The following is a 23,462-nucleotide window of genomic DNA, read 5'->3' as shown; positions in this document are numbered from 1 at the left end:
GAGTAATGCACAGTTAAAGAAAAGCGCACATAATGCAGGTATTTGTATTCTGAGAGAATGATGAACTAAAACTACTGGTCTCAAATGCATTCACAATCTGCTAAAAAAACAAATGAGGACTACATAGAAAAATAAATCAATAAATAAATGTAGGAACTCAGAGAGGGAAACAGAATGTAGAAACTGACCTTTATGCTGTGACGGCATTTTGCTAAACCTAATGAAATTGAGATTTGGTTTACATGATCTTCAAGGCTGAGGGATAGAAGACAATCCTAGGAGCCACTCAAGTTGGAGAGTCTAACTAGTAGACACCTGTTGATAAATCTGGGACCCCAAGAGCAAGATCCTCAAAATTTGATTAGTTATAAACTTTCTTACTGACGGCCCCTGAAATATTGCCTAACTCAAAGCTTGGGGCTAAGACCAGAAAGGGTAGAAAACTTTTCCCTGATTACTTGTAACCACAGACCACAACTGTCCCAGGGAAAAGTCTTCAGGGGCTTTATCTGCTAAGATAACATGGAGCTGTCATCTCCTAAGATAACAATGCCTTCTTCTGGAATACTTCTTGAAGGACCTGCCTGAGGCTGTTTTACAGTTAACTTTTTTTTAATAAGTAGGAATACACTCTAAAATAACACTAAAATGTATGGTACAGTTGGCCCTCCATATCCATGGGTTCTACATCTATGAATTCAATCAACTTCAGATTAAAAAAAAAAAAAAGAAAATTCCAGGCCTCCTGTCTGTGGCACCTCCAGCCACAGCAACCCACCCATCCATGGTTTCCCTCTGCAGAAGCGACCCTGCCCATAGCACCCCCAGCTGGAGTGCCTCCCGGCCAGAATGCCTCCACCACCTCTGCTGGCGCACACCTCCCAAGCCCACGGTGCCCTCTACCAGAGCACCTCCCACCCTCAGTGCCCCTGCCAGAGTGCCTTTTGCTCACAGCACTGCCCACTGGAGCACATCCTGCCCACAGTGCCCCTGCTGCTCCTGTCGGAACACCTACACCCATGCCCCATTTGCTATCCCCTATGGAGTGCTGTTGTCAATGGTCTGGGAACACCTCAGCCTCTCTATCCCAGCCAAAGCTCAACCATGAGAGACCAGAGGACAAAGCTGCTGACCCAGTCCCAGTCCCACAGGGCTAGAGCTTGCATCCCAGCAGTGTGGAGCTGAGCCTTGCCCCCTAAAAGCATCCAGAAACGAAGCGATTCAACTATACCCAACTTACACCACAGTCAAAAAACCCTAAGGGCAATAAAGATCATAAAAACAAAAAGCCTCACCCAAAGGACAACAACTTCAAATAATAAAGAATCATCAATTGTCACAGAAGAAAGACCCAGCACAAGAACTCTGGCAACTGTAAAAGCCAGTGTGTCTTCTTACCTCCAGATGATCACACTAGCTCCCCAGTAGTGGATCCTAACCAGAATGAAATGGCTGAAATGCCAGGCAGAGAATTCAGAACCTGGATGATAAGGAAGCACACTGAGATACAAGAAAAGGTTGAAACCCAACCCAGGGAAAACAGTAAAACAACCCAATAGTTGAAAGATGACATAACCATTTAAAAAAAGACCAAACTGAACTTCTGGAAATGAAAAATTCCAGAAATTTCAAAATACAATTGGATGCATTAAAAGCAGAACAGACCAAGATGAGAAAAGAATCTTGCAGCTTGGCCAGGCACGGTGGCTCACACCTATAATCCCAGCAGTTTGGGAGGCCAAAGCAGGTGGATCATCTGAGGTCAGGAGTTTGAGACCAGCCTGTCCAACATGGCAAACCCCATCTCTATGAAAAATACAAAAATTAACTGGGTGTGGTGGCACATGCTTGTAGTCCCAAGTACTTGGGCGACTGAGGCTGAAGAATCACTTGAACCCAGGAGATGGAGGTTGCAGTGAGCCAAGATCACACCACTGTACTACAGTCTGGGTGACAGAGCAAGACTCTGTCTAAAACAAACAAAACAAAACAAAACAAAAACAAAAAAAAACCTCACAGCTTGAAGGCCACTCCTTTGAAGCAACACAGGCAGACAAAAATGAAGAAAAAAATAATTTAAAAAAATAACGGAATATCTGAGAAATAGGGGATTATGTAGAGACCAAACCTATAACTCGTTTGCATTTCAGAAAGAGGAGAAACAACAAGCAACTTGGAAAATGTATTTGAGGATATAGTCCATGAAAATTTTCCCAATCTTGCTTGAGAGGGTGACATACAAATTCAAGAAATTCAGAGAACCTCTGTGAGATACTATGCAAGATGACCATCTCCAAGACATAGTCATCAGATTCTCCAAGGTCAATGCAAAAGAAAAATTCTTAAATGCAGCTAGAGAAAAACTTACAAAGGGAACCCCATCAGGTTAACAATGTACCTTTTAGTAGAAACTTTATAAGCCAGAAGAGATTTGGGGTCTGCTTTCAATATCCTTAAAGAAAAGAAATTCCAACCAAGAATTTCATATCATTCCAAACTAAACCTCATAAGCAAAGGAGAAATGAAATCCTTTCCAGATGAGCAAAAGCTAAGGGTATTCATTACCCCTAGACCTGCCTTACAAGAGCTTCTAAAGGAAGTACTAAACATGGAAATTAATGAATGATATCTGCCACCATAAAGACATACTTAAGCACATACTTAATTGATATTATAAAGCAACTATATGATCAAGTCTACATAGTAGCCAGCTAATAGCATGATGACAAAATCAAATCCTCACAGTCCAGTACTGACCCTGAATGGAAATGGGCTAAATGCCCCCACTTAAAAGGGATGGAGTGCCAAGTTAGATAAAGAAGCACAAACCAACTGACTACGGTCTTCAAGAGACACATCTCAGAAGTAACGACATATATAGGCTCAAAGTAAAGAAATGGAGAAAGATCTATCAGGCTAATAGGAAACAAAAAACAGGAGTAGCTATTCATATATCAGATAAAACAGACTTTAAACCAACAATGATCAAAAAGGACAAAGAAAGGGCATTACATAATGATAAAGGGCTCAATCCAATAAGAATACTTAATTATTCTAAATATATACACACCCAACCCAACAGTGGAGCACCCAGATTTAAAAAAAAAAGTTCTTAGCAATCTGTGAAGAGATTCAGACAACCAAACAATAATACTCAGGACTTCAACCCTCACTAATAACATTAGACAGATCATCAAGGCAGTAAACCAGCAAAGATATTCCAGACTTAAACTTGACACTTGACTAATTGGACCTAATAAGACATCTACAGAACACTCCAACCACCAACAAGAAAAATATACATTCTTCTTGTCTGCATATGGCACATACTCTAAGACTGACTACATGCTCAGCCACAAGGCAAGTCTCAGCAAATTCAAAAATCAAAATCAAATCAACCACACAGGTGGACAACAGCACAATAAAAATAGCAATCAATGTTGAGGAGATCTAACAAAACCATACAATTACATGGAAGTTAAACAACTTGCTCCTAAATGACTTTTGTGTAAAGAACAAAACTAAGGAAGAAATCAAAAAATTCTTTGAAACTAATGAAAATGGAGACATAACATATCAGAATCTTTGGGACACAGCTAAAGCAGTGTTAAGAGGAAAATTTATAGCACTAAATGTCCACACCAAGAAGTTAGAAATATCTCAAACTAACAACCTAATGTACCTAGAGGAACTAGAAAAATAAGAGCAAATCAACCCCAAAGCTAGCAGAAGAAAAGAAAAGAAATAACCAAAATCAGAGTTGAACTGAATGACATTGACTGAATGACAAAAATCCATACAAAAGATCAATGAAACCAAACGGTGGTTCTTCAAAAGATTAAAGATTTTAAAAAGATTGAAAAGATTCATAGACCACTAGATAGATTAATAAAGAAAAAAAAAGAAGACCCAAATAAACACAACTAGAAATGACAAAGGTGACATTACAACCAACTTCACAGAAATACAAAAAAAATCATCACATTATTGCTAATACCACTATGCACACAAACTAGAAAACCTAGAAGAAATGAATAAATTCCCGGAAACACACAGCCTCCCAAGATTGAACCAAGAAGAAATTAAAGCCCTGAACAGCCCAATAATGAGCTCAGAAATTAAATCAATAATAAAAAGTCTACCAACCAAAAAAAGCCCTAGACCAGATGGAGTCACAGTTGAATTCTTCCAGATATACAAAGAAGAGCTAGTACCAATCCTACTAAATGTATTTCAAAACATTGAGAAGGAGGGACTACTCCCTAATTCAGATTACAAAGCCAGGATCATTCTGATACCAAAGCCTAGCAGAGACACAGAAAAAAAAAAAAAAAAAAAAAAAAAAAAGAAAGAAGAAAGAAAAAAAAAAAAAAAAAAAAAAAAAAAAAAAGCTTCACGTCAACATCTCTGATGAACACACATGCAAAAATCCTCAACAAAATACAAGCAAATCCAGAAGCACATCAAAAGTCTAATTCACCATGATCAAGTAGGCTTTATTCCTGGAATGCAAAGTTGGTACAACATATACAAATCAATTAATGTGATTCACCATATAAACTGAATTAATTACAAAAACCATATGACCATCTCAATAGACACAGAAAAGGCCTTCACAAAAATTCAAAATCCCTTCATGTTAAAAACCATCAACAAATTAGGCAATGAAGGAACACACTTCAAAATAATAAGACCCATATAACATAAACCTATAGCCAACATCATCATACTGAATGAGCAAAAGCTGGAAGCATTCCCCTTGAGAACTGGAAAAAGACAAGGATGCCCATTTTCACTACTCCTATTCAACACAGTACTAGAAGTCCTAACCAGAGCTATCAGGCAAGAAAAAGAAATAAAAGGAATCTAAATTAGGGAGACAGAAAGCTAAACTGTCAATCTGCACAGATAATATAATTCAATACCTAGGAAAACCCGTTGACTCCATCACAAGGCTTCTAGAACTGATAAACAACTTTAGTAAAGTTTCAGGATACAAAATCAATGTACAAAAATCAGTAGCATTTCTATACACCAAATAATGTCTAGGCTCAGCAAAATCAAGAACACAATCCCATTTATTGTAGCCAGAAAAAGAATAAAATACCTAGGGATACAACTTACCAAGGAGGGGAAAGATGTCTGCAATGAGCAATACAATGCATTGCTGAGAAATCAGAGGCAACATAAACAAATGGAAACACATTCCATGCTCATGGATAAGAAGAATCAACATTGTTAAAATAACCATACTACCCAAAGCAATTTACAGATTCAATGCCATTCCTATAATACTACCAATGTCATTTTTCATAGAATTAGAAAAACTATTCTAAAAGTCATATGGAGGAACCAAAAGAGAGCTGGAATAGCCAAAGCAATCCTAATAAAAAGAATGAATCCAGAGGTGTCACATTACCTGACCTCAAACTATACTACAAAGCTACAGTAACTGAAACAGCATGATACTGGTGCAAAAACAGACACATGGACCAATGGAACAGGATAGAGAACCCAGAAATAAAGCCATACACCTACAACTACCTGATCATTGACAAAGTCAACAATAACTACCATGGGGAAAGTACTCCCTATTCAATAAATGGTGTTGAGATAACTTGCTAGCCACATGTAGAAGACTGAAACTAGACCCCTTCCTCTCACCATATTCAAAAATTAACTCAACATGGACTAAAGACTTAAATCTAAGACCTAAACCAATAAAAACCCTAGGAGAAAACCTAGGAAATACCATTCTGGACACTGGCCTTGGCAAAGAATTTATGACTAAGTCTTTAAAAACAATGCAACAAAACAAAAAATTAACAAGTAGGATCTAATTAAACTAAAGAGCTTCTGCACAGCAAAAGAAACTACCAACAGAGTAAACAGACAACCTACAGAATGGGAGAAAATATTTGCAGACTATGCATCTGACAAAGGTCTAATATCCAGAATCTATAAAAAACTTGAATCAGCAAGCAAAAAACAAATAACCCCATTATAAAATGGTCAAAGAACATGAACAGACATTTCTTAAAAGAAGACATACATGTGGCCAACAAATATATGAAAAAATGCTCATATCATCACTAATCATTAGAGAAATGCAAATCAAAACCACAATGAGATGCTGGTGAAAAGGGAGAACACTTATACATTGGAGAAAAGGGGACACATACACTGCTGGTGGGAATATAAAATAGTCAATCCATTGTGGAAAGCAGTGTGGAGATTCCTCAAAGAACTTAAAACAGAATTACCATTTGACCCAACAATACCACTATTGGGTATACATCCAAAGGAAAATAAATCATTCTACCAAGAAGACATATGTTCATCACAGCACTATTCACAAAAGCAGACATGGAATCAACCAAGATGCCCATCATCAGTGGACTGGATAAAGAAAATGTGGTACATATACACCATAGAATACTACACAGCCATAAAAAAATAATGAAATGTCGTTTGCAGCAACATGGATACAGCTAGACTCCATTATCCTAAGCAAACTAACATAAGAACAGAAAACCAAATATTGCATGTTCTCACTTATAAGTGGGAGCCAAACAATGAATACACATGAACACAAAGAAGAGAACAAAGACACTGGGGACCACTTGATGGGGGAGGGTGGAGAGAAGGCATATCTTGGAAGTCCACCTATCTGGTACTGTGTTCACTACCTTGGTAATGGGATCATTCACATACCAAGCCTCAGTGACCCGCAATTTACCCATGTAACAAACGTGCACATGTACCCCCGAACTTAAAATTTTAAAAATAAATAAAAATAAAATGTAAAATAAAAAATTCCACAAAGTTCCAAAAAGTAAAACTTGAATTTACTGTGTGCCAAGTACTACGTTGTATTCACACAAATGAAGTGATGTGTAGGTATTGTAATAGGCATTGTAAGTAATCTAGAGATGATTTAAAGTATACAGAAGGATGCGCATAGGTTATACACAAATATTATGCCATTTTATGTTGGGGAGCATTGGTGGATTTTGGTATCCATGGGAGGGGGCGAGTGGATTCCTAGAAACAATCCCACAAAGATATGGAGGGAAAACTATATAGTACATCATAAACCAAAAACATGGTCACTTATTATAATTAACAAGTATTGTGTGCCATACATAACTGCATATGCTATGCTTTGATATGACTGGCAGCTTGGTAGGTATGTTTACATCAGCATCACCAAAAACACATCTGTAATGAGTTGCGCTATGATGTTATGATGGCTATGATATCACTAGACAATAGGAGTTTTTCAGCTCCTATATAGTCTAGGTAACCACCATTGTAAATGTGGTCCATCGTTGACCAAAATGTTGTTATGCAGTGTATGACTATATAGGTATGTGTGTTGTATGTAAACCTAAAGTGTTTCAGAAAGACCAAGGCTTGGCAAACTACAGCCCACAGGCCAAATATGCTCTATCACCTATTTTTATATGGCTCACAAGTTAATAATGGCCTCCATGTCTTTAAATGGTTAGAAAAAATGTCAAAAAAGACTATGTCATAAGTGAAAATGATACGAAACACAAATGTCAGTGTCCATAAATAAGTTTTATTTAAATACGGCTCTGCCCATTCATTTACATATTATTTATGGCTGCTTTTGTGTTACATAGGAAAAGTTAAGTACTTGAAACAGAGACCACCTGGCCTGCAAAGAATCATGTACATGATACCAATCTAAGTTATCCAAATACACACATACACACATACATATACACATGCATATTTCCTAATTCTATCCACTGAGATGGCCCAGAAACGGTGATACCTCAAAAAGGATAAGCACACCTTGCACTCAAATCTTAGTTTCTAAACAGCATTCTCCACTAAAAGTCATTAGAACTCTTTGGAGAAATGGCTGATTCCAGAGCTAGGATTGCAAAAGTATAAGATGAGCCTGGAACAATTTGTTGGGCCAGAAGGGAAGAAAGAACTTAAAGAATGAGGATACATCAAAAGAGAACAGGAGTCTGCTTGAGAAATCAGAGAAAATTTGAACATCAAAATAAACAATAATAGTAAAGGATTACATCCCTCTTTTGTTCCCTGTATAAAAAAAAAACTTTGCTAATGGAATCATAATTCCTGAGAGCTAAAAGTATGACCCCCTGTAATATTAATACAAGTACATTTTAACAGATATTCACAGCTTTAAAAAGCGTGACTCGAAGGATTAATGCCTTAGTGGGAGAATGAAAAGCAGTGGGTAAAGCAAACATGCTCTATCAGGAGTGCAATGAGGTAAAGTTAGACTTAGGCACAGGTATGTGTGTGCTTATCCATAACGTGTTAATATATATTTGAGAGATATGAACTCTCTGAGAGGGACAGAACCATGCTGTGGAGTAAGGAAGAACCTCTAATATCTAGGTCAGGCAGACAGATGGCAAAGAGGGGTGGAGGAGAATTGAAAGTAGAACACACATGAACACACACACATGTGCACACACGTACACACACACAGGAAATGGGACGAAATGACCCAAAGTAATGGAGTTAGCTAGTTCTAACACTAATGTGAGCAAAGGCATGAAAGAGGAAATAAGTTTATTGGACATCTATTGTTATTATCTTCTCTCCCAACTTCCCTTCCCTTGGTAATAAAACACCCTTTTCCTGTAGTAAACCCAGTCCACAAACTGATCCCACACCCGTTGTCCTAGGGGATAAGGACCATATGTCCCAGGATTCAGTATGTTATGTATGTCCCTGGCTGCGGTGATTCATTCCAAGTGAGCACCTGACATAAACAAACACAATCAGAATCCTCTGCAGCAGTGCTTCCCAGACTGTAATGTGCATTTAAATCAGCAGGCGACTTTTTTAAAATGACAGTTCTCACCCAGAAGGTCTAGGGTAGGGCTTGAGATCCTGGGCTTCCAATAAGCTTCCCAGTGATGCTAATACTGCTGGTTCAGGGACACAATTTTGAACATTAAGGCTCTTCAGAACCTTCTGCCAGGGCAATCAGGGACGAAGCACTCTTTATACTAGAGCTGCTAAGTGACAGACTGTGATTCTCAGGCTGTTGGCTTTTCCAAAAGCTGCAAGGTTTTTTTTCATATTTCTGTCACTCACATCTTTGTGTGTTCTCTGTCATTAGGTTATATACTCATAGAAAACGAAAGTCATATGTTTAACTTCTGTTACTCTCCACAATGCCTTTTTTGGTGTTTTATACATAAAGATGCATAATCAATGTTCTTCAACAACCAACTTGGAAAAAAACTTGAATTCTTTAGATGAAAGAGATGGAGAGGGTATTTTAATGAAATTGTAAAGGACAGGAAGGAGGAGGATCAGCTACTAGCTATCACTATTGAGGTAAAAATAACACATCCTCAGGATATCCCTAAGATAACCTTAGATCCTAAACCCATCCAGCTATGAAAAACTGGCATCACTCATAATCCCTGAAGTAGGTCATTTTGGAGAATAACAAGCGAATACCCATGAAATGCCAAAAAGCAAGCCCCAAAAACAAGTTCAAAGAAACTAGCAGAAAAATATTATTAATCTTATTTCACATTTACTGAGTGCTTCCCAGGATATTCCTAAACCAAAAACTATGGTCTCTAACCTGGGGGTCTACAACTGACATTGTCTATTTCTTTTTAAGCCATAAAAAGGAAGTTTTATGGAAATAAAGGGGACTATAATAGAAATTTCCCAAAAGAGGATTATAAATGGCCAAAATATAGACGGAAAAAATCAATCAAGGAAATTCATTAAATTAAAAACACAATGAGATATCATCTCACACCTGTCAGGATGGGTATTTTATCAAAAAGACAAGAGATAAGTGTGGGTGAGGATGTGGAGAGAAGAAAACCCTTGTACATTGTTGCTGGCAATATAAATTAGTACAATTGTTATAAAAAAGAGTATAGAGGTTCCTAAAAATATTAAAATTAGAGCTACCATATGAACCAGCAATTCCATTTCTGGGTATATTCCAAAGGAAATAATGTTAATATGTTGAAAAGATATCTGTACTCCCATGTTCATTGCAGCATTATTCACAATAACCAAGATACGAAATCAACCTAAGCATCCTTAAATAGATGAATGGATAAAGAAAATGTGGTATATACGCACAGTGGAATACGGTTTAGCCTTAAACAGAAGTAAATCCTGTAATTTTTGACAACATGGACAAACCTGGAGGATATTATGCTAAGTGAAATAAGCCAGGCACAGAAAGACAAGTACAACATGATCTCACTCATATGAGGAATCTAAAAAAGTTGAACTCAGAGAAGCCGAGAGTAGAATGGTAGTTAGCAGGGGCTATGGTCATGTAGGGTGATTGGGGAGATGTTGGTCAAAGGATACAAAATTTCGTTTGGACGGGAGAAATTAGTTCAACATGGTGATTATATTTAATAACAATGTATTGTATACTTGAAAATTGCTAAGACTTCAAATGTTCTTTAATAAAATCTTTAAATAAGACTTTAAATGTTCTTATTACAAAAAAAGATAAGTATGTGAAGTAACATATATGTTAATCAGTTTTAGTCATTCTATAATGTGTATATATACATATCTCAAAACATTATCTTGCATACCACAAATATATACAACTTTTATTTGTTCATTTTAAAAATGTTTAAAAACACAAAACCAAATAATGCCCAGAGACTAGCTGACAGTTCTAAACTACTCTTTAAGATATTTCGGGGTGTATAATTAAGTCACTGTGATACCTTTCTGTGTATCCAGGATAAACAAGCCTAACTATTTCACTTCCAGAAGCATCCTCCTTATGGAGAATCCCAGCTTCCTTATTGGCATGCAAGCAAATTTTTAAAGAAGAAAATAGCCTCCTCTTTTAACCAAGCCCAGTGCCCTTAGTGATCAGGCAATTATTTTCCTTCCTGAGCAAGCTGAGTTTCATCCCTACAAAAAAAAAGTCATCTATAGTACTAAAAACAAATATAAAGGAAATAAATTCAACCCATCTAATAACCTAGACAGACATATACACACACCCACACACAGGCTGTTAAATACAGAAATAATGTATTGTTGATTTAAAGGGAATTAATATTCTTTAAGTACCAGACAGGTAAATGGCAGAGATGATATACAATCATGACAATTCGAAAATCTGGTAGATAGAGCTTGCAATTTTTGCCATAACAGCATCAGACTCACCTTCCCAATGTAAACAACTATGAAACTGGACAAAATATATGAAGCAGATGCTGAACAACAGACAGCTCAGGGCTGTGATACTTGGGAGAAGACAGACATATAAAAGCCACATTCATCTTGGCTTTCTGCCTGAAGACACTTTCCAGATCATAGCACAGGGAAGGGGAGCTAGAGAGAGAACAGAGGTGTCACTGGGTAGATGAAATAGAAGTCAGAATCTGGGTCTGCTGAGGCTACTGGAATTTGGGTGAAGGGGAATGGAGAGGAGGGAATCTTGTAGAGAAGGAACTCCAGAAGTCTGCATAGGGGTCTCTTGAGTATTTGGCTAAATATTAGGATGTGGGTACACAGGGTGTAATTCCACAAAGCCTAGCAAAATATAACTATTGAGGGTCTGTGAGATGAAGGGTATCTATGGGTCACATGGAACTGGGAGACACTGCAATTCCAACCAAACAGAGTGAAGAGACATCAATGAATACCCAGATTATATATCTGAAGTCCAAGAACGGCCATGCCTTAGGTGTAAGGCGACTCCGTGTCAAGAAACAATGTGAATATTTTCATGTTTCTGCATGGTAAGGGCTTTCTGAGCAAAGAAAATTGGCACTTTGATTAAAGGGTGACTGAATAGATAGAAATGATAAGACCAACGTGGACATTCAGGCCGGGCACAGTGGTTCACACCTGTAATCCCAGCACGTTGGGAGGCCGAGGCAGGCAGATCATCTCAGGTCAGGAGTTTGAGACCAGCACGGCCAACATGGTAAAACCCTGTCTCTACTAAAAGTAAAAAAAGTAAGTCGGGCATGGTGGCGCACACCTGTAGTCTCAGCTACTTGGGAGGCTGAGGCAGGAGACTTGCTTGAACCCTGGAGGCGCTGGTTGCAGTGAACCAAGATCGCTTCAGTGCACTCCAGCCTGGGCGACAGAGCAGTGAGACTGGGTCTCAAAGAAAAAAAAAAGAGTAATATGGAAATTTTTCTCTAAGTACTATGTGTTTACATTTCAAAGGGTATCAAAATGTGGAGCCATTTGCTTACATTCCAGAAGATTATTGGCTAAAACACCTTTGACTTTTCTCCTCATAGAGGATTTGTTTACATTAGGAAGATAAGGTCTCAGTTTCTCTCTGTGTTCTCTCTTTCTTTCCTGGAGGGGAGAAGGTGTAGTTGTGTAAGCAGCTTCTACATAAGCTTCAAGATTAATAATTTGGGGTTTCTCTCATGTACTAGAGGCCCCTCCTCACACATGCAGGTGACATATGCATTTATCACATAGCACCATGGGAAAAAAAAATGGAGCATGGGAAACTAACACAAGATATTCTGCAGGTAAATAATCAGTCTACCTTGGATACACAAATCTTGTGTTTACTGTCATAACAAAAAATATATATATACATATGTTACAGTAAGTAGCTAGCCAGGCTTGAGCGGGGCTGGAGAGGGCTCCCCAGCAACCAGAAATGTCAGGCGACCTTCAGGTGATGGTCAGGCAGTTGTTACACTGTTTCTCTAAAATAAGAATTGGTTGCAGCAGGCACCAGGGAAAGGCAATCTCCTAATAGATAGAAAAAACCCTGAAACTGATCATTAGTAGCTTCGCAATAAGATCTACTGATAATTAGTAGCTTCGCACTGGAGTTGGGCCAGTGGGTTCAGGCATGTGCATTAAGAGGCAAAATGTCAGAGTTTAACTGGTATATGACCTTCTAGGAACAGTTGACTGGTAAGGGAAGAATGCCTCAAGTGAGCATGTGTACAACTCCAGTAAACACACTGTGCATGCAGCCTCTCCTAAATGCAGGCAGGCCACTGTGCATGTGGACAGCCCACCGCAAGGGAAGAATCAGGGGAGAAGGGATGCAAGACCTGGGAAGTATGCCAACGTACAAAACTCTAAATCAAAGGCCAAACTGGGCACTTGATCTCTCAAGTTGCCCACTTGGCCCTCTTCCAAGTGTAATTTACTCCCTTTCATTACTGCCCTAAAGCTTTTTAATAAACTTTCACTCCTGCTCTAAAACTTGCCTTGGTCTCTCTTTTTGCCTTATACCCCTCAGTCAAATTCTTTCTTCTGAGGAGGCAAGAACTGAGGTTGCTGCAGACCCATACAGATTTGCCACTGGTAACAGATATAAAAACATATTACTCTAGTTCTATAAGAAGGATCACTTTAGATCGTCCTTTAAAAAAAAAAAAAAACTAAACTAAACTAAAAATAAACCTCAACAGGATCAACCTGATTCTCTAGTAGTTATCAAAACAAAACTCAATAATCCTTAAATCTCTCAACAGAACATCCACAATGTCCAGAATACAATAAAAAGAATTGCCAGATGAGGAAGAAGCAATAAAAATTGAAACATATATTAACGAGGAAAAAAAGTCACTATAACAGTACCAGAGATGACACAAATGTTGGAATTAGTAGATAAGAACTTTAAAACAGCTATTTTTATAGATTTTTAAAATCTATACAATCAGGTAGATATTTTTGCTTCTGACAGAGGGCTATCTTACCTTTGCATCAAATGAGTTAGGAAACAGCTGAAGCAAGGTCTCTGTTTTTCTCTCCCAACTTTGCGTTGTCCCGCCTTTCTGGACCAAACCAATATATTTCTTAAATGTATTTGATTGATGTCTCGTGCCTTCCTAAAATGTATAAAACCAAGCTGCACCCCAACTACCTTGTGCACATGTTCTCGGGACCTCCTGAGGGCTGTGTCATGGGCCATGGCCACTCATATTTGGCTTAGAATAAATCTCTTCAAATATTTTACAGAGTTTGACTGTTTTCATTGACACTACCTCAAATACCTTTTGGAAGTATTTCTATAATATAAGTACAAGAAATGCACTAGGGGAAACTAGTTACATATCTTAAGTTTGTTTCTAAGTGGATTTTGAATTTAATCTACTTATACTTTGTTTCTGAATATTCTTTGAATTTCCATGCCTTTGTAAAACAAAATACAAAGAAAATCATAAAACGTATGTTGGTCTCAATTTATCATACTTGTTTATTTCTGAACCTAGAAACACCACCCAATATGTAATCATGAGTAATTTTAAGGCCTTTGTCTTTAATAATATACACCAACATTTTTCCTGCAACTTTTAGAACCTTCACATGAATAAAATCCAAAGGGACCTTTGGTACATCAATGTTTTCAAAACTGCTACCTCACTGCCATGAATAGCTATCAGCCTCTTAACTATGTGTGTGTGAACTCAGACTGACACAAGGTATGCAAGCAGCCTGCTCCCAGGCCTTAGATTAATTTTAGTTCAAGAAGCCTTTTTTTTTTAGAAAAACTCTCTCTCTCTCTTACACACACACACACACACACACACACACACCCTTTACAGTAATGAAAATGGTGCCTTACAATTATAGAAGAGTATCTGGAAAATTTCCTGTGAGTTTGCAATCATATATATATTTATAAGTTGGTTGAGAAGGTACAGGTAAAAAACCCTCCAATTGACTCATAATGTCCATTAAAGAAAGGCAATCTTTTAGTAGAAAACAATTACAATTTTGGAAAGATTAATTTCAACAACATTTTATAAAATGGAGTTGGAGAGCATACATGGTATCACTCCCCACTTTACAATGTTATAAATAAAATCCATGAGAGTATCTGTATGTATTTTTGTACTTACAGAATTAATGCTTTAAATGGTTATAGGTGCTGATATAAGGAAGATAATAAAAGAAGGTATGTAATAATAATTTAAAAAGTGACTGCTATACATTAGGTTTTTTTGCTTTTTCTCTGCTTCAAAGGTAATACAAAAGGAATACAACAAATATAATAGAGGGTCCCCAGTTTCCCCATTACCTTGTACATTGGCCCCCTTTTCTTTTCTTTTTTTTTTACTGTCTACTACCCCTGCCCCATGAACTCTGACTCTTCAGTAAATTGTAAGGCTTGCGGAAAAATCGTCCTCAGAAACTATCATTCTGATGTTTATTGGGACCTCACGCAAGAGGCATGAAAACAGGAAAACCCTCAACAGTGAGGGGTGGTTAAATCTAAAAACTGCTGCTTAAGATAAAATCACAAGGTCACATACTCAACTTTTCAATAGCCTATACAAACTCTGACTCTGTTTCAGTCACAGAGTCACCTGGTTTTCAGGGGCCCCCTAATAATACATCTGAATGAAGCCTTTAACCTCTGTTCCTGTCATTTATATAATTTCAAGATGGCAGTAAACTCTACACGCAATTTAGTAAATTAGAAGATATAAAGCAAATGTATTCTGTTCATTTTAAATGCTAGTTTAAAGCAAATAAACTTATAAAATTTACAACTGTGCAAAATGCTGTAAAGATGTGTATGGCATATAAAGAAATTGATTTCTAATGCTCATTTACCTCTACAAAAACATTAATAGAATAATCTTACAAGTGTAAATGGCAGTAATGCTGGTTCCCTTAAATCAGAAGAAAATCTCCAATGTCTTCAATCATACTGCCACTTGACAAGAGTACGTGGTGTTAATATCCTGCCTATATAGTCAATAATCTGTCTAGCATAACATCAGCAAATACATTTGAACTAATAGAAATAAGAAGTCATTTTGACTATAATACAAAAATAAAACAATAAAACAAAATAAAAATTAACTAAACTGAGTAATCCTTAACTTGTGTAAAAAAATTAAAATAAGACTTTATATTAGAGTATAAAGCATTACAACCAGAACACAATCATCTATAACAAACTGAATATCCTAAGAACAATGAGGAAAATAAAGTTAGTTCATTTTAAACACACTTCTATTTTATAACATTTTAGAATAATTTTTGCTTTTGATCTCTAAAAGGAAAAACAGCACTTTAATAAAGTAGCATTGAAACAAGATACAATGAAAAACTGTAGAAAAATTATTTTAGTATAAGTGCCATGTTTCAAATAAAATAAATTTCGACCCAATAATTACATCAGCCCTGAGGATGGTCAAACAAATTGATCTTACCTCAACGTCTATTTTTCTGAAGTGGTAGATACCACTTGTGAATATCTCTTTTCACCTATTTTCTAACTGAAAGAATTCAAAAGCTGTAGCTAGGCCCTACAGTCAGACCTACCAAGGCACTACATGCCACCTTACCATACTCGGAGGGGTTTACTCACAAAGAAGGAATAAAGCAGCATGGATGAAAACAAATGCCCCTATTTTTAAATCTTGTTTTTGTGCCCATTACATTATGCCCACCACATTTAGAAAAATGCAATTAAATGTTTGTCTGAAGGTGAATCATACATCAACCACTTGGTAAACCCCTCAAGAGGAGTTCAGTAGATAAATGGGTACTGATAATGAAATTTCCTTGACAAGCATGTAGTCATTTCTCAAATTTAAAACTTAGCAGATGGTCAGAAAATATCTGTCAATAGTTGATTTCCTCTGTTTAACTCAGTAAGAAGATTTGCATATCATTGATTATCTGTTAACAAAGGAAAAGTAAAGGCATTCTAACAGTATGCTGCATACTAGAACGAAGGGAAATGAATTTCCGTCAAGCCAAAATAACATAAGTGACACGTGCAATCCTGGAAGGTACAGGAGTAAAACCTTGTATCTCATCTACAGGAATACTATCTAACAACTTGAGCTCATAAAAAATATCCCTATATTCTGAAGGTCAGTGAAATAATTTCCTCCTTAAAATATCAACTAGTATAGGAATTAGACACCTGCAGGGCAGTTTAAGTTTTCCTAAATAGAAATAGATTCTTTTCTAGAAATATAATTGATATAGGGTGATTTATCAAGTTGAAATATAGCTTAAGAAAAATGCAAGGAGAATGATTTCCTGATAAAGGTAAAATTATACACCATTTTCAGCAAAATTTTGAAAATAGCCTAGAGGATTATCTTGACTTGGAGAATAGTGAAGAAGGAAAAGTCACACCCCAAACCGTGTGCTTCAGTGACCTTTAACCATACTATATGTACTAACAAAGGTCATTAGAGAACTTAAAACAGCATTCCTTCCTCAAAACAAAAAAAAAAAAAAAAGAGAAAGAAACCTAGTTTAAAATTTTCAGTGACAGCATAAAGAAAAAGCTGAGTCCAAACAACATTGTCTTACTAAAGTAAGAAAAGAGGTATGAGAGGTCACCCTGGCAGAGAATTTTATCAGTGACATAGGTTAGAAATTCCAGTACAAGGTGACAATAAAAAGCAACACTATTTTTGTCAGTTTTGTTGTTTTTAAATGCCTTACAGAAAATGAACCTCCTTAATGTCTATATCCTGGGGCACACCACACCCACCACCCTACCCCTGATACACCCCACTGCATAAATAAAAGGTTTAGTTTCTCTAGAAATTATGGGCAAGATCCTTACTGACAAATCAGTAAACTAACCTGGAATCCCAAAACAACTGCCAAGAGAACTTTGATTTGCTTATGGCTTTAAACCTCACAGGTCCACGCATTAAACACAGACTAAATGACCTAGTAATAACATAAAAAAGGACATACCAGAGTTCTTAGATCACACAGAAAACGATTTCCATTTGAGGAATTAAATTCTTCTTATAAATCTTTTTTTTTTTTTTTTTTTTTTTTTTGAGACGGAGTCTCGCTCTGTTGCCCAGGCTGGAGTGCAGTGGCGCGATCTCAGCTCCCTGCAACCTCCACCTCCTGGGTTCACATCATTCTCCTGCCTCAGCCTCCCAAGTAGCTGGGACTACAGGCGCCCGCCACCACACCCAGCTAATTTTCTTTTTGTATTTTTAGTAGAGACGGGGTTTCACCCTGTTAGCCAGGATGGTCTCGATCTCCTGACCTCGTGATCCACCCACCTCAGCCTCCCAAAGTGCTGGGATTACAGGTGTGAGCCACCGTGCCCGGCCTCTCCTTATAAATCTTTTAAATATAGCTAGTGACACCTGTACTAAGAACCCATACATGCTAGATGCTGAAGAGGATGTAGTGAGCAGTATAGACATATTCTTCTGCCTTTGTCAAGTTTACAGTCTAACAGAAGGGACAATATAAAATGAAAGTACAATAAACTCTAACACTCCAATAATAGTGGAAATATAGGAAGCTATAAATGCATGTAGCAAGATCTCACAGAATTTTTCAAATTTTTTCATCTAACCCACAGTAAGAAACATATTTACATTGTAACCCAGTTTCCACATTGTCTATAGTAAAATAACATACATACATATGCATACATAGACATACCCATATATAATTAAAACTGGAAAATTTTTATGAAACAGTGTATGCTCTTAAAATGTGTGACAAATTCTGATATTTTCCATTCCATTTTAATTTACCTGGTTTTAAATCACTAAATTGAGGATCCCTATATGGGTTTTGACCTGAAGTTAAAAAACACAGACCATTGGTATTTTTAAGTCAGCTGCATTTTTAAAATAAAGGTACAAATTCCTGAGCCCTACTTTTAAGTTTACTACTGAATTAGGGTCCATGATAGATAGGTCCCAGAAAGCTGGGACTGTAAAACCTGGCAACTCTATTGTGCCAGGATATAGAAGAACAATTGTGCCTTGAATATACACTGTAGCTATCACTACAGGTTATCTGACAGCCCAGCTATCTGAGATATCTGTATCTTGAGTAAAGTTCACAGAAATGTTTTCAAAGTTACTCTCTCTGATTTTTCCCTCCTTAGATCTAATATATTCGTTATACCACCTCCTGGACCACAAGCGTCAACAAAAACAGAGCAGGAAATGCACTGTGCCTCAAAAGCAGATCTGCTGGAAACACTAGAGGATGGTATACTGTGAAAGCTATATAAAAACACAGAGAAAGCAATCACAGAGAGAATAAAAGCCTAAAAATTGTTGGCTGACTTCTATCTTTATTTTCTTGAGAAATCACACTTTTTAAAAAAGTTATAAATATTAATCTCATTAATCTTAACTTTATTTTGCTGGGTGAGCGGAACTCCTTTCCAGGTTGGGAAGAAAGTTTTCCAGATACAGGCAACCAACACCAACTTCCTACAGAGCTAGGCGTTTAGGAGTTCAGAAATTCAGATATCCTGGGGACCTGGGAACATCATAACCCCTATATAACCAAATTTACATCTCTCTTTAAATTACTCCCCATAAACAAGAAGCAAAAGTAGTAATGAGTTCCGCCACAGGTGGGGGGAATCTGTAAGTTTGTAGTATCTTAAACAGAGAATATTTCACATATTGTAAAAATGAGAGACTATCTCTTCTCCAAAGAGTTGTTCATGATTTTTAGGAAGAAATTTCCTTAAAAAAAAATGAGTGACCCTTCCATTGCCATTGAAAAGAAATTCTACCTCCCCAACAAGATAGAATGGCACCTGGAATGTCGCATTCAAAATACACTAAGAAGAATATGAAAAGTCTATCAAAAAACTTCAATATTTTTTTCCCACAGAAGAGAAAAAAGAGAAAGAGTAACAGTATTTTCTTTAAAATAATGTCTATTTGCAAAGCTCACTGTCTTTAGATAATTTCTATCTTTTAGAGACATAGTACAGGATGATTGGCTTAAAACAAGTCTGATGGCAGACATGCAAAAAACATGCCAACAGACAACACACAAAAATTAAACTGGTTTTTAATACACAAGCATAGACCTGGAGTTCAGAAAAAGATATGCTCTAAATCTTTTTATATATATTTTTTACCCTCTTATAAAAGCAGATTCAAAGAACAGCCTTAAAGTGAAACTAAAGAACGGCGGGGGGCATTAAAAAGCCCAGTTCAAACTAAGTGGCTCCTGGGAAGGAGGAGAAGGAAAGAATTAGAGAAAAAGTAGGGGCCCTTTTGCATTGAAAAGTCTTACTGTATGTCTCAGCTTCAATTCTAAATGAGACATCATCTCAATATAAAGGATAATATGCTTCAAATCGTTAGAAAACTAAATGTATACATTTCTATATTCTAATCCACTGTCTCTTAGCAGCATTAATTTTAAGTAGAGATACTAAGCTAGAAGGCAGTTTGGCCTAATTAGCAAGTGGCTCAGTGACAAATATAGCCTGCTGTATTAAAATTGCTTAGTAGCTATACAAATTGTAGCTGATAATTTATGAAAGAAATTCTAATTCAACTGACCAGTGCTGTGAATGTCAAACAAAGGACAGCAAAATATATGTTGAAATTTCCATGTACTCATGTTTTACAAAAGGACAACTCTAAAGCATAATTAAATCAAAAGCACATGCTATATTAATTTCATCATCTTAGCATTACAGGCAAGAATACACACAAGAGCTTTGCTTTTCCACAAAGAACTTTGTCTTATCATTTTCTAATTTAAAATCTTCCATGCTAGTAAAATTCTCCAAGGTATTTCCAATCTTAATCTAAAGTGCTAGAATCCATACAATCAAGTTATAATAAATGACAACTTGAGAGTTTCCACTTACCTAGATATATTGTTGAAGCTGAGAAAGAGATGTTGGAGGCAGGGCAAATTATCCACATCTCTCTGGAAGAAAACAGAAAGCAAAAATTAATCAGATGAAAGAAAAAAATACTATAAATATCTTCTTGCTAAGCTATTGAAATATATAATCATTTCTATTTACTGCAACATTGCTACCTCACTGATTTCTACTGGTCAGTGAGCTCCATTCTCCTCCACTGCAGATTAAATGGGAGGGTTTCAGTACATCCGCAGAACAAGCTGCACCACTCGCAAGGTAAAAAGCACTGAGGAGACAGGGAGAGATGCTGCCGCTAGCCTCTTTAAGCATGCTTTTGGGAAAGATGCCAAAATGCTACTTCAGCATTTCAACTGTAGCACAAATACAGTATGATCAAACATTTGTTTAAAAAATCACTGTTAAAAAGAAGCCATTCAAAAGCCTTAACATTTAAATTTATACAGTTAGCCTTCTAAACAATAGTGAGAATTTTAAAGCTATTTAACTCACTATTCTGAAAACCTTGGAAATAAACCATCAGTTACAAATGAACCAATACATTAATGATTCTCCCATAAAACTAAAAGCAAATAATGGTAAGTGTCACTGAAGGGCACTGTAAGGGCAATTTCTCATCCAAGCTCATATCAGAGGTTCTTACAATAGGAAATCTACCCTGTTATATTTATGTACACCACTCCAAAAACACACCACTGCTGTTTAAATACAGTTAACCTTAACAAATATTGAATTGTTTAGGACCAAATTATTAAAAAAAAAACACAAATAAAAAATAAGTAAAAGCTACCTAATCATGAAAAGACATAAACTTTCTGAAAAGATTTATATATAATGGAGTAACAGAATCTTACAGAAGCTTCATAATTACCAAGTCTACAACCTTATTATTCGCCTAGAAAAGTGACCAATTGAGGTTATTGCAGGGGGAGAATAAGGGTGTGGTGGGAAGGTGGCCCAGGAGTACATACAGTCAGTCCCTAGAGGCTGAGACAGGGAAAGATTCCAGTTACCCTGACTTCCACTGCTGTGCTCCTCAAAGTATTACATACTGCCATGTCTCATATAAAATGTTTTTCAAAGGCAGCATCATTTGCAGTAATTCTCAGTTATATTAATTTGAATAATACAAAAATAAGTATATTTGACATGTTATTGTGACCAATATTTAAACCTAAATCAAAACTTGTTTCACTGTTTCCATAAATCATTGCCTTTCTTCCTCCCCCTCCTTTTCTTCCCTCCATTTGAAAACTGCCATTTCTAAGACCTGAGTAAGAGTTTAGGCAAGTGCATTAAAATAATTGACAAACCTAGCTTTTCCCAAAATGCTGTATTTTTTTGTTATTAAAAGAAAATATAAAAGTGATAGAATTACGACAGAACCACTTTTTAATGGTTTTTCAGAAAGCAAAGGAAAAATGAAGCTGCCTTGTTTTTCTACCTTCCCTATGTGTACTATTCTCCAAACTTCTCTCAACCCTTTAGACCCTAAACAGTGTAAAATCAATACAATAGTCCATGATCAAAACACTGGCTATGTATACCACTCGTTTGACATTATCATTCTCAGGCCCACTCCCACAAAGCCTATTCTGCAGATGTGAGATAATGATTTTTAGAGCTTTTCATGGCCAAGGAGTAAGTCTATGGAAACAGAAGGGCAGCCAAATTTCCCTCAGTAGGTGATACAGTTCAAATGTTGGCAAACTTTTAAAATCATCTCTTTCAGCTAATTCTCTCTGATATTCTCACAAATGGAGGAGGAGTGACAGACTAGTGGTATAGGGCTCATTTCACTCCAGGGCCCTAGTTTCCAAAGGAAAGGGCAGCCTACTGTCTATCTGGTCTCTAGAAACATGAAGTCACAGCCAGACTGAAAACCCTCTGTAATCCTAGGGAAATCTCTTCTCCCAAATTCTTCCTGGAATCTACCTGCTATATTTCTAGGCACAAATCATTGTTACTGGCACTCAACCTGGAGAAACAGAGAGGCAGCAGCTTTTAAAAATACATTTTAAATCCTTTGAATCAAGGCATCTCATTTAAAAAATACATTTGTCCCTTTGAGCTTCAGCATGCCATCTTCAGAGATTATAAACACCTTCTAAGACATAACTTTTGTCAATTAAAATATAAAACTCAAATTCCATCAGGATATAATTTGTGAAAAAAGTTTTTTAAGTTTGATAAAATTACAATATAATTATTTAATCTTTGTTTATGAGAGAAAATTTTACCACAAGTCTTTATCAAATTTTCAAAATCATTAAATGTCATTGCCTAGTAATCAAAAATATAAAAAAATTCACAAGTTGAAACATTAAAATACAGAATTCAATTCTGTATATCCTCATAATCACTTACATAGATAGCTTTCCAGAACTTTAAAAAGCAAATAATTACCCACAATCATTTTTTGTTGTTCCACATTTCATTTCTGTAAGAAAACGTTCATTTTCTCCAAATTTTTAGCAATTCTGTGATATACTTTTGTAATGAAACTCTAGCATTATAATAGACAAAAAGAAAACACCATATTTACCATATCAATTATCTATGTATGCATTATTTACAGAAGAAAGACCCGTTAAAAACTACTAGGGGATGGCTCCTCCAATATGAGAGAGTAAACAAAAGATGGGATATATATAAGATCGAGGGAGTACAATTCATCATCCAGGAGAGGCAAAGAGAAATCCAACGATGAAATCTGTATAGCAGGGCTAAATGCAAGCAGGCTACATTAGACAGAGGACAGGAGGCTCTAGAAGGGTATCTCCAAGAGGTAAAAATGAAACATAGATCACCTGAAGTCTTTGCCCAT

The 23,462-nt window shown here is 36.6% G+C and overlaps 1 protein-coding gene across 1 annotated transcript in view; it reads right to left on the bottom strand.

The window, feature by feature from the left end:
- Positions 1–23,462, bottom strand: part of LRRC49 (leucine rich repeat containing 49) — a 167,728-nt gene that overhangs the window by 61,383 nt on the left and 82,883 nt on the right. The window contains exon 9 of the mRNA XM_011969395.1: positions 20,618–20,679. Coding sequence (XP_011824785.1) covers positions 20,618–20,679 — 62 coding nt within the window. The remainder of the gene's footprint in view (positions 1–20,617; positions 20,680–23,462) is intronic.

The sequence above is a fragment of the Mandrillus leucophaeus genome, unplaced genomic scaffold (genome assembly GCF_000951045.1).
Source record: "Mandrillus leucophaeus isolate KB7577 unplaced genomic scaffold, Mleu.le_1.0 Scaffold12, whole genome shotgun sequence".
NCBI classification, from domain to species: domain Eukaryota; kingdom Metazoa; phylum Chordata; class Mammalia; order Primates; family Cercopithecidae; genus Mandrillus; species Mandrillus leucophaeus.
Note: the sequence above shows the minus strand (reverse complement) of the source record. Positions and strands in the feature narration are given on the sequence as shown.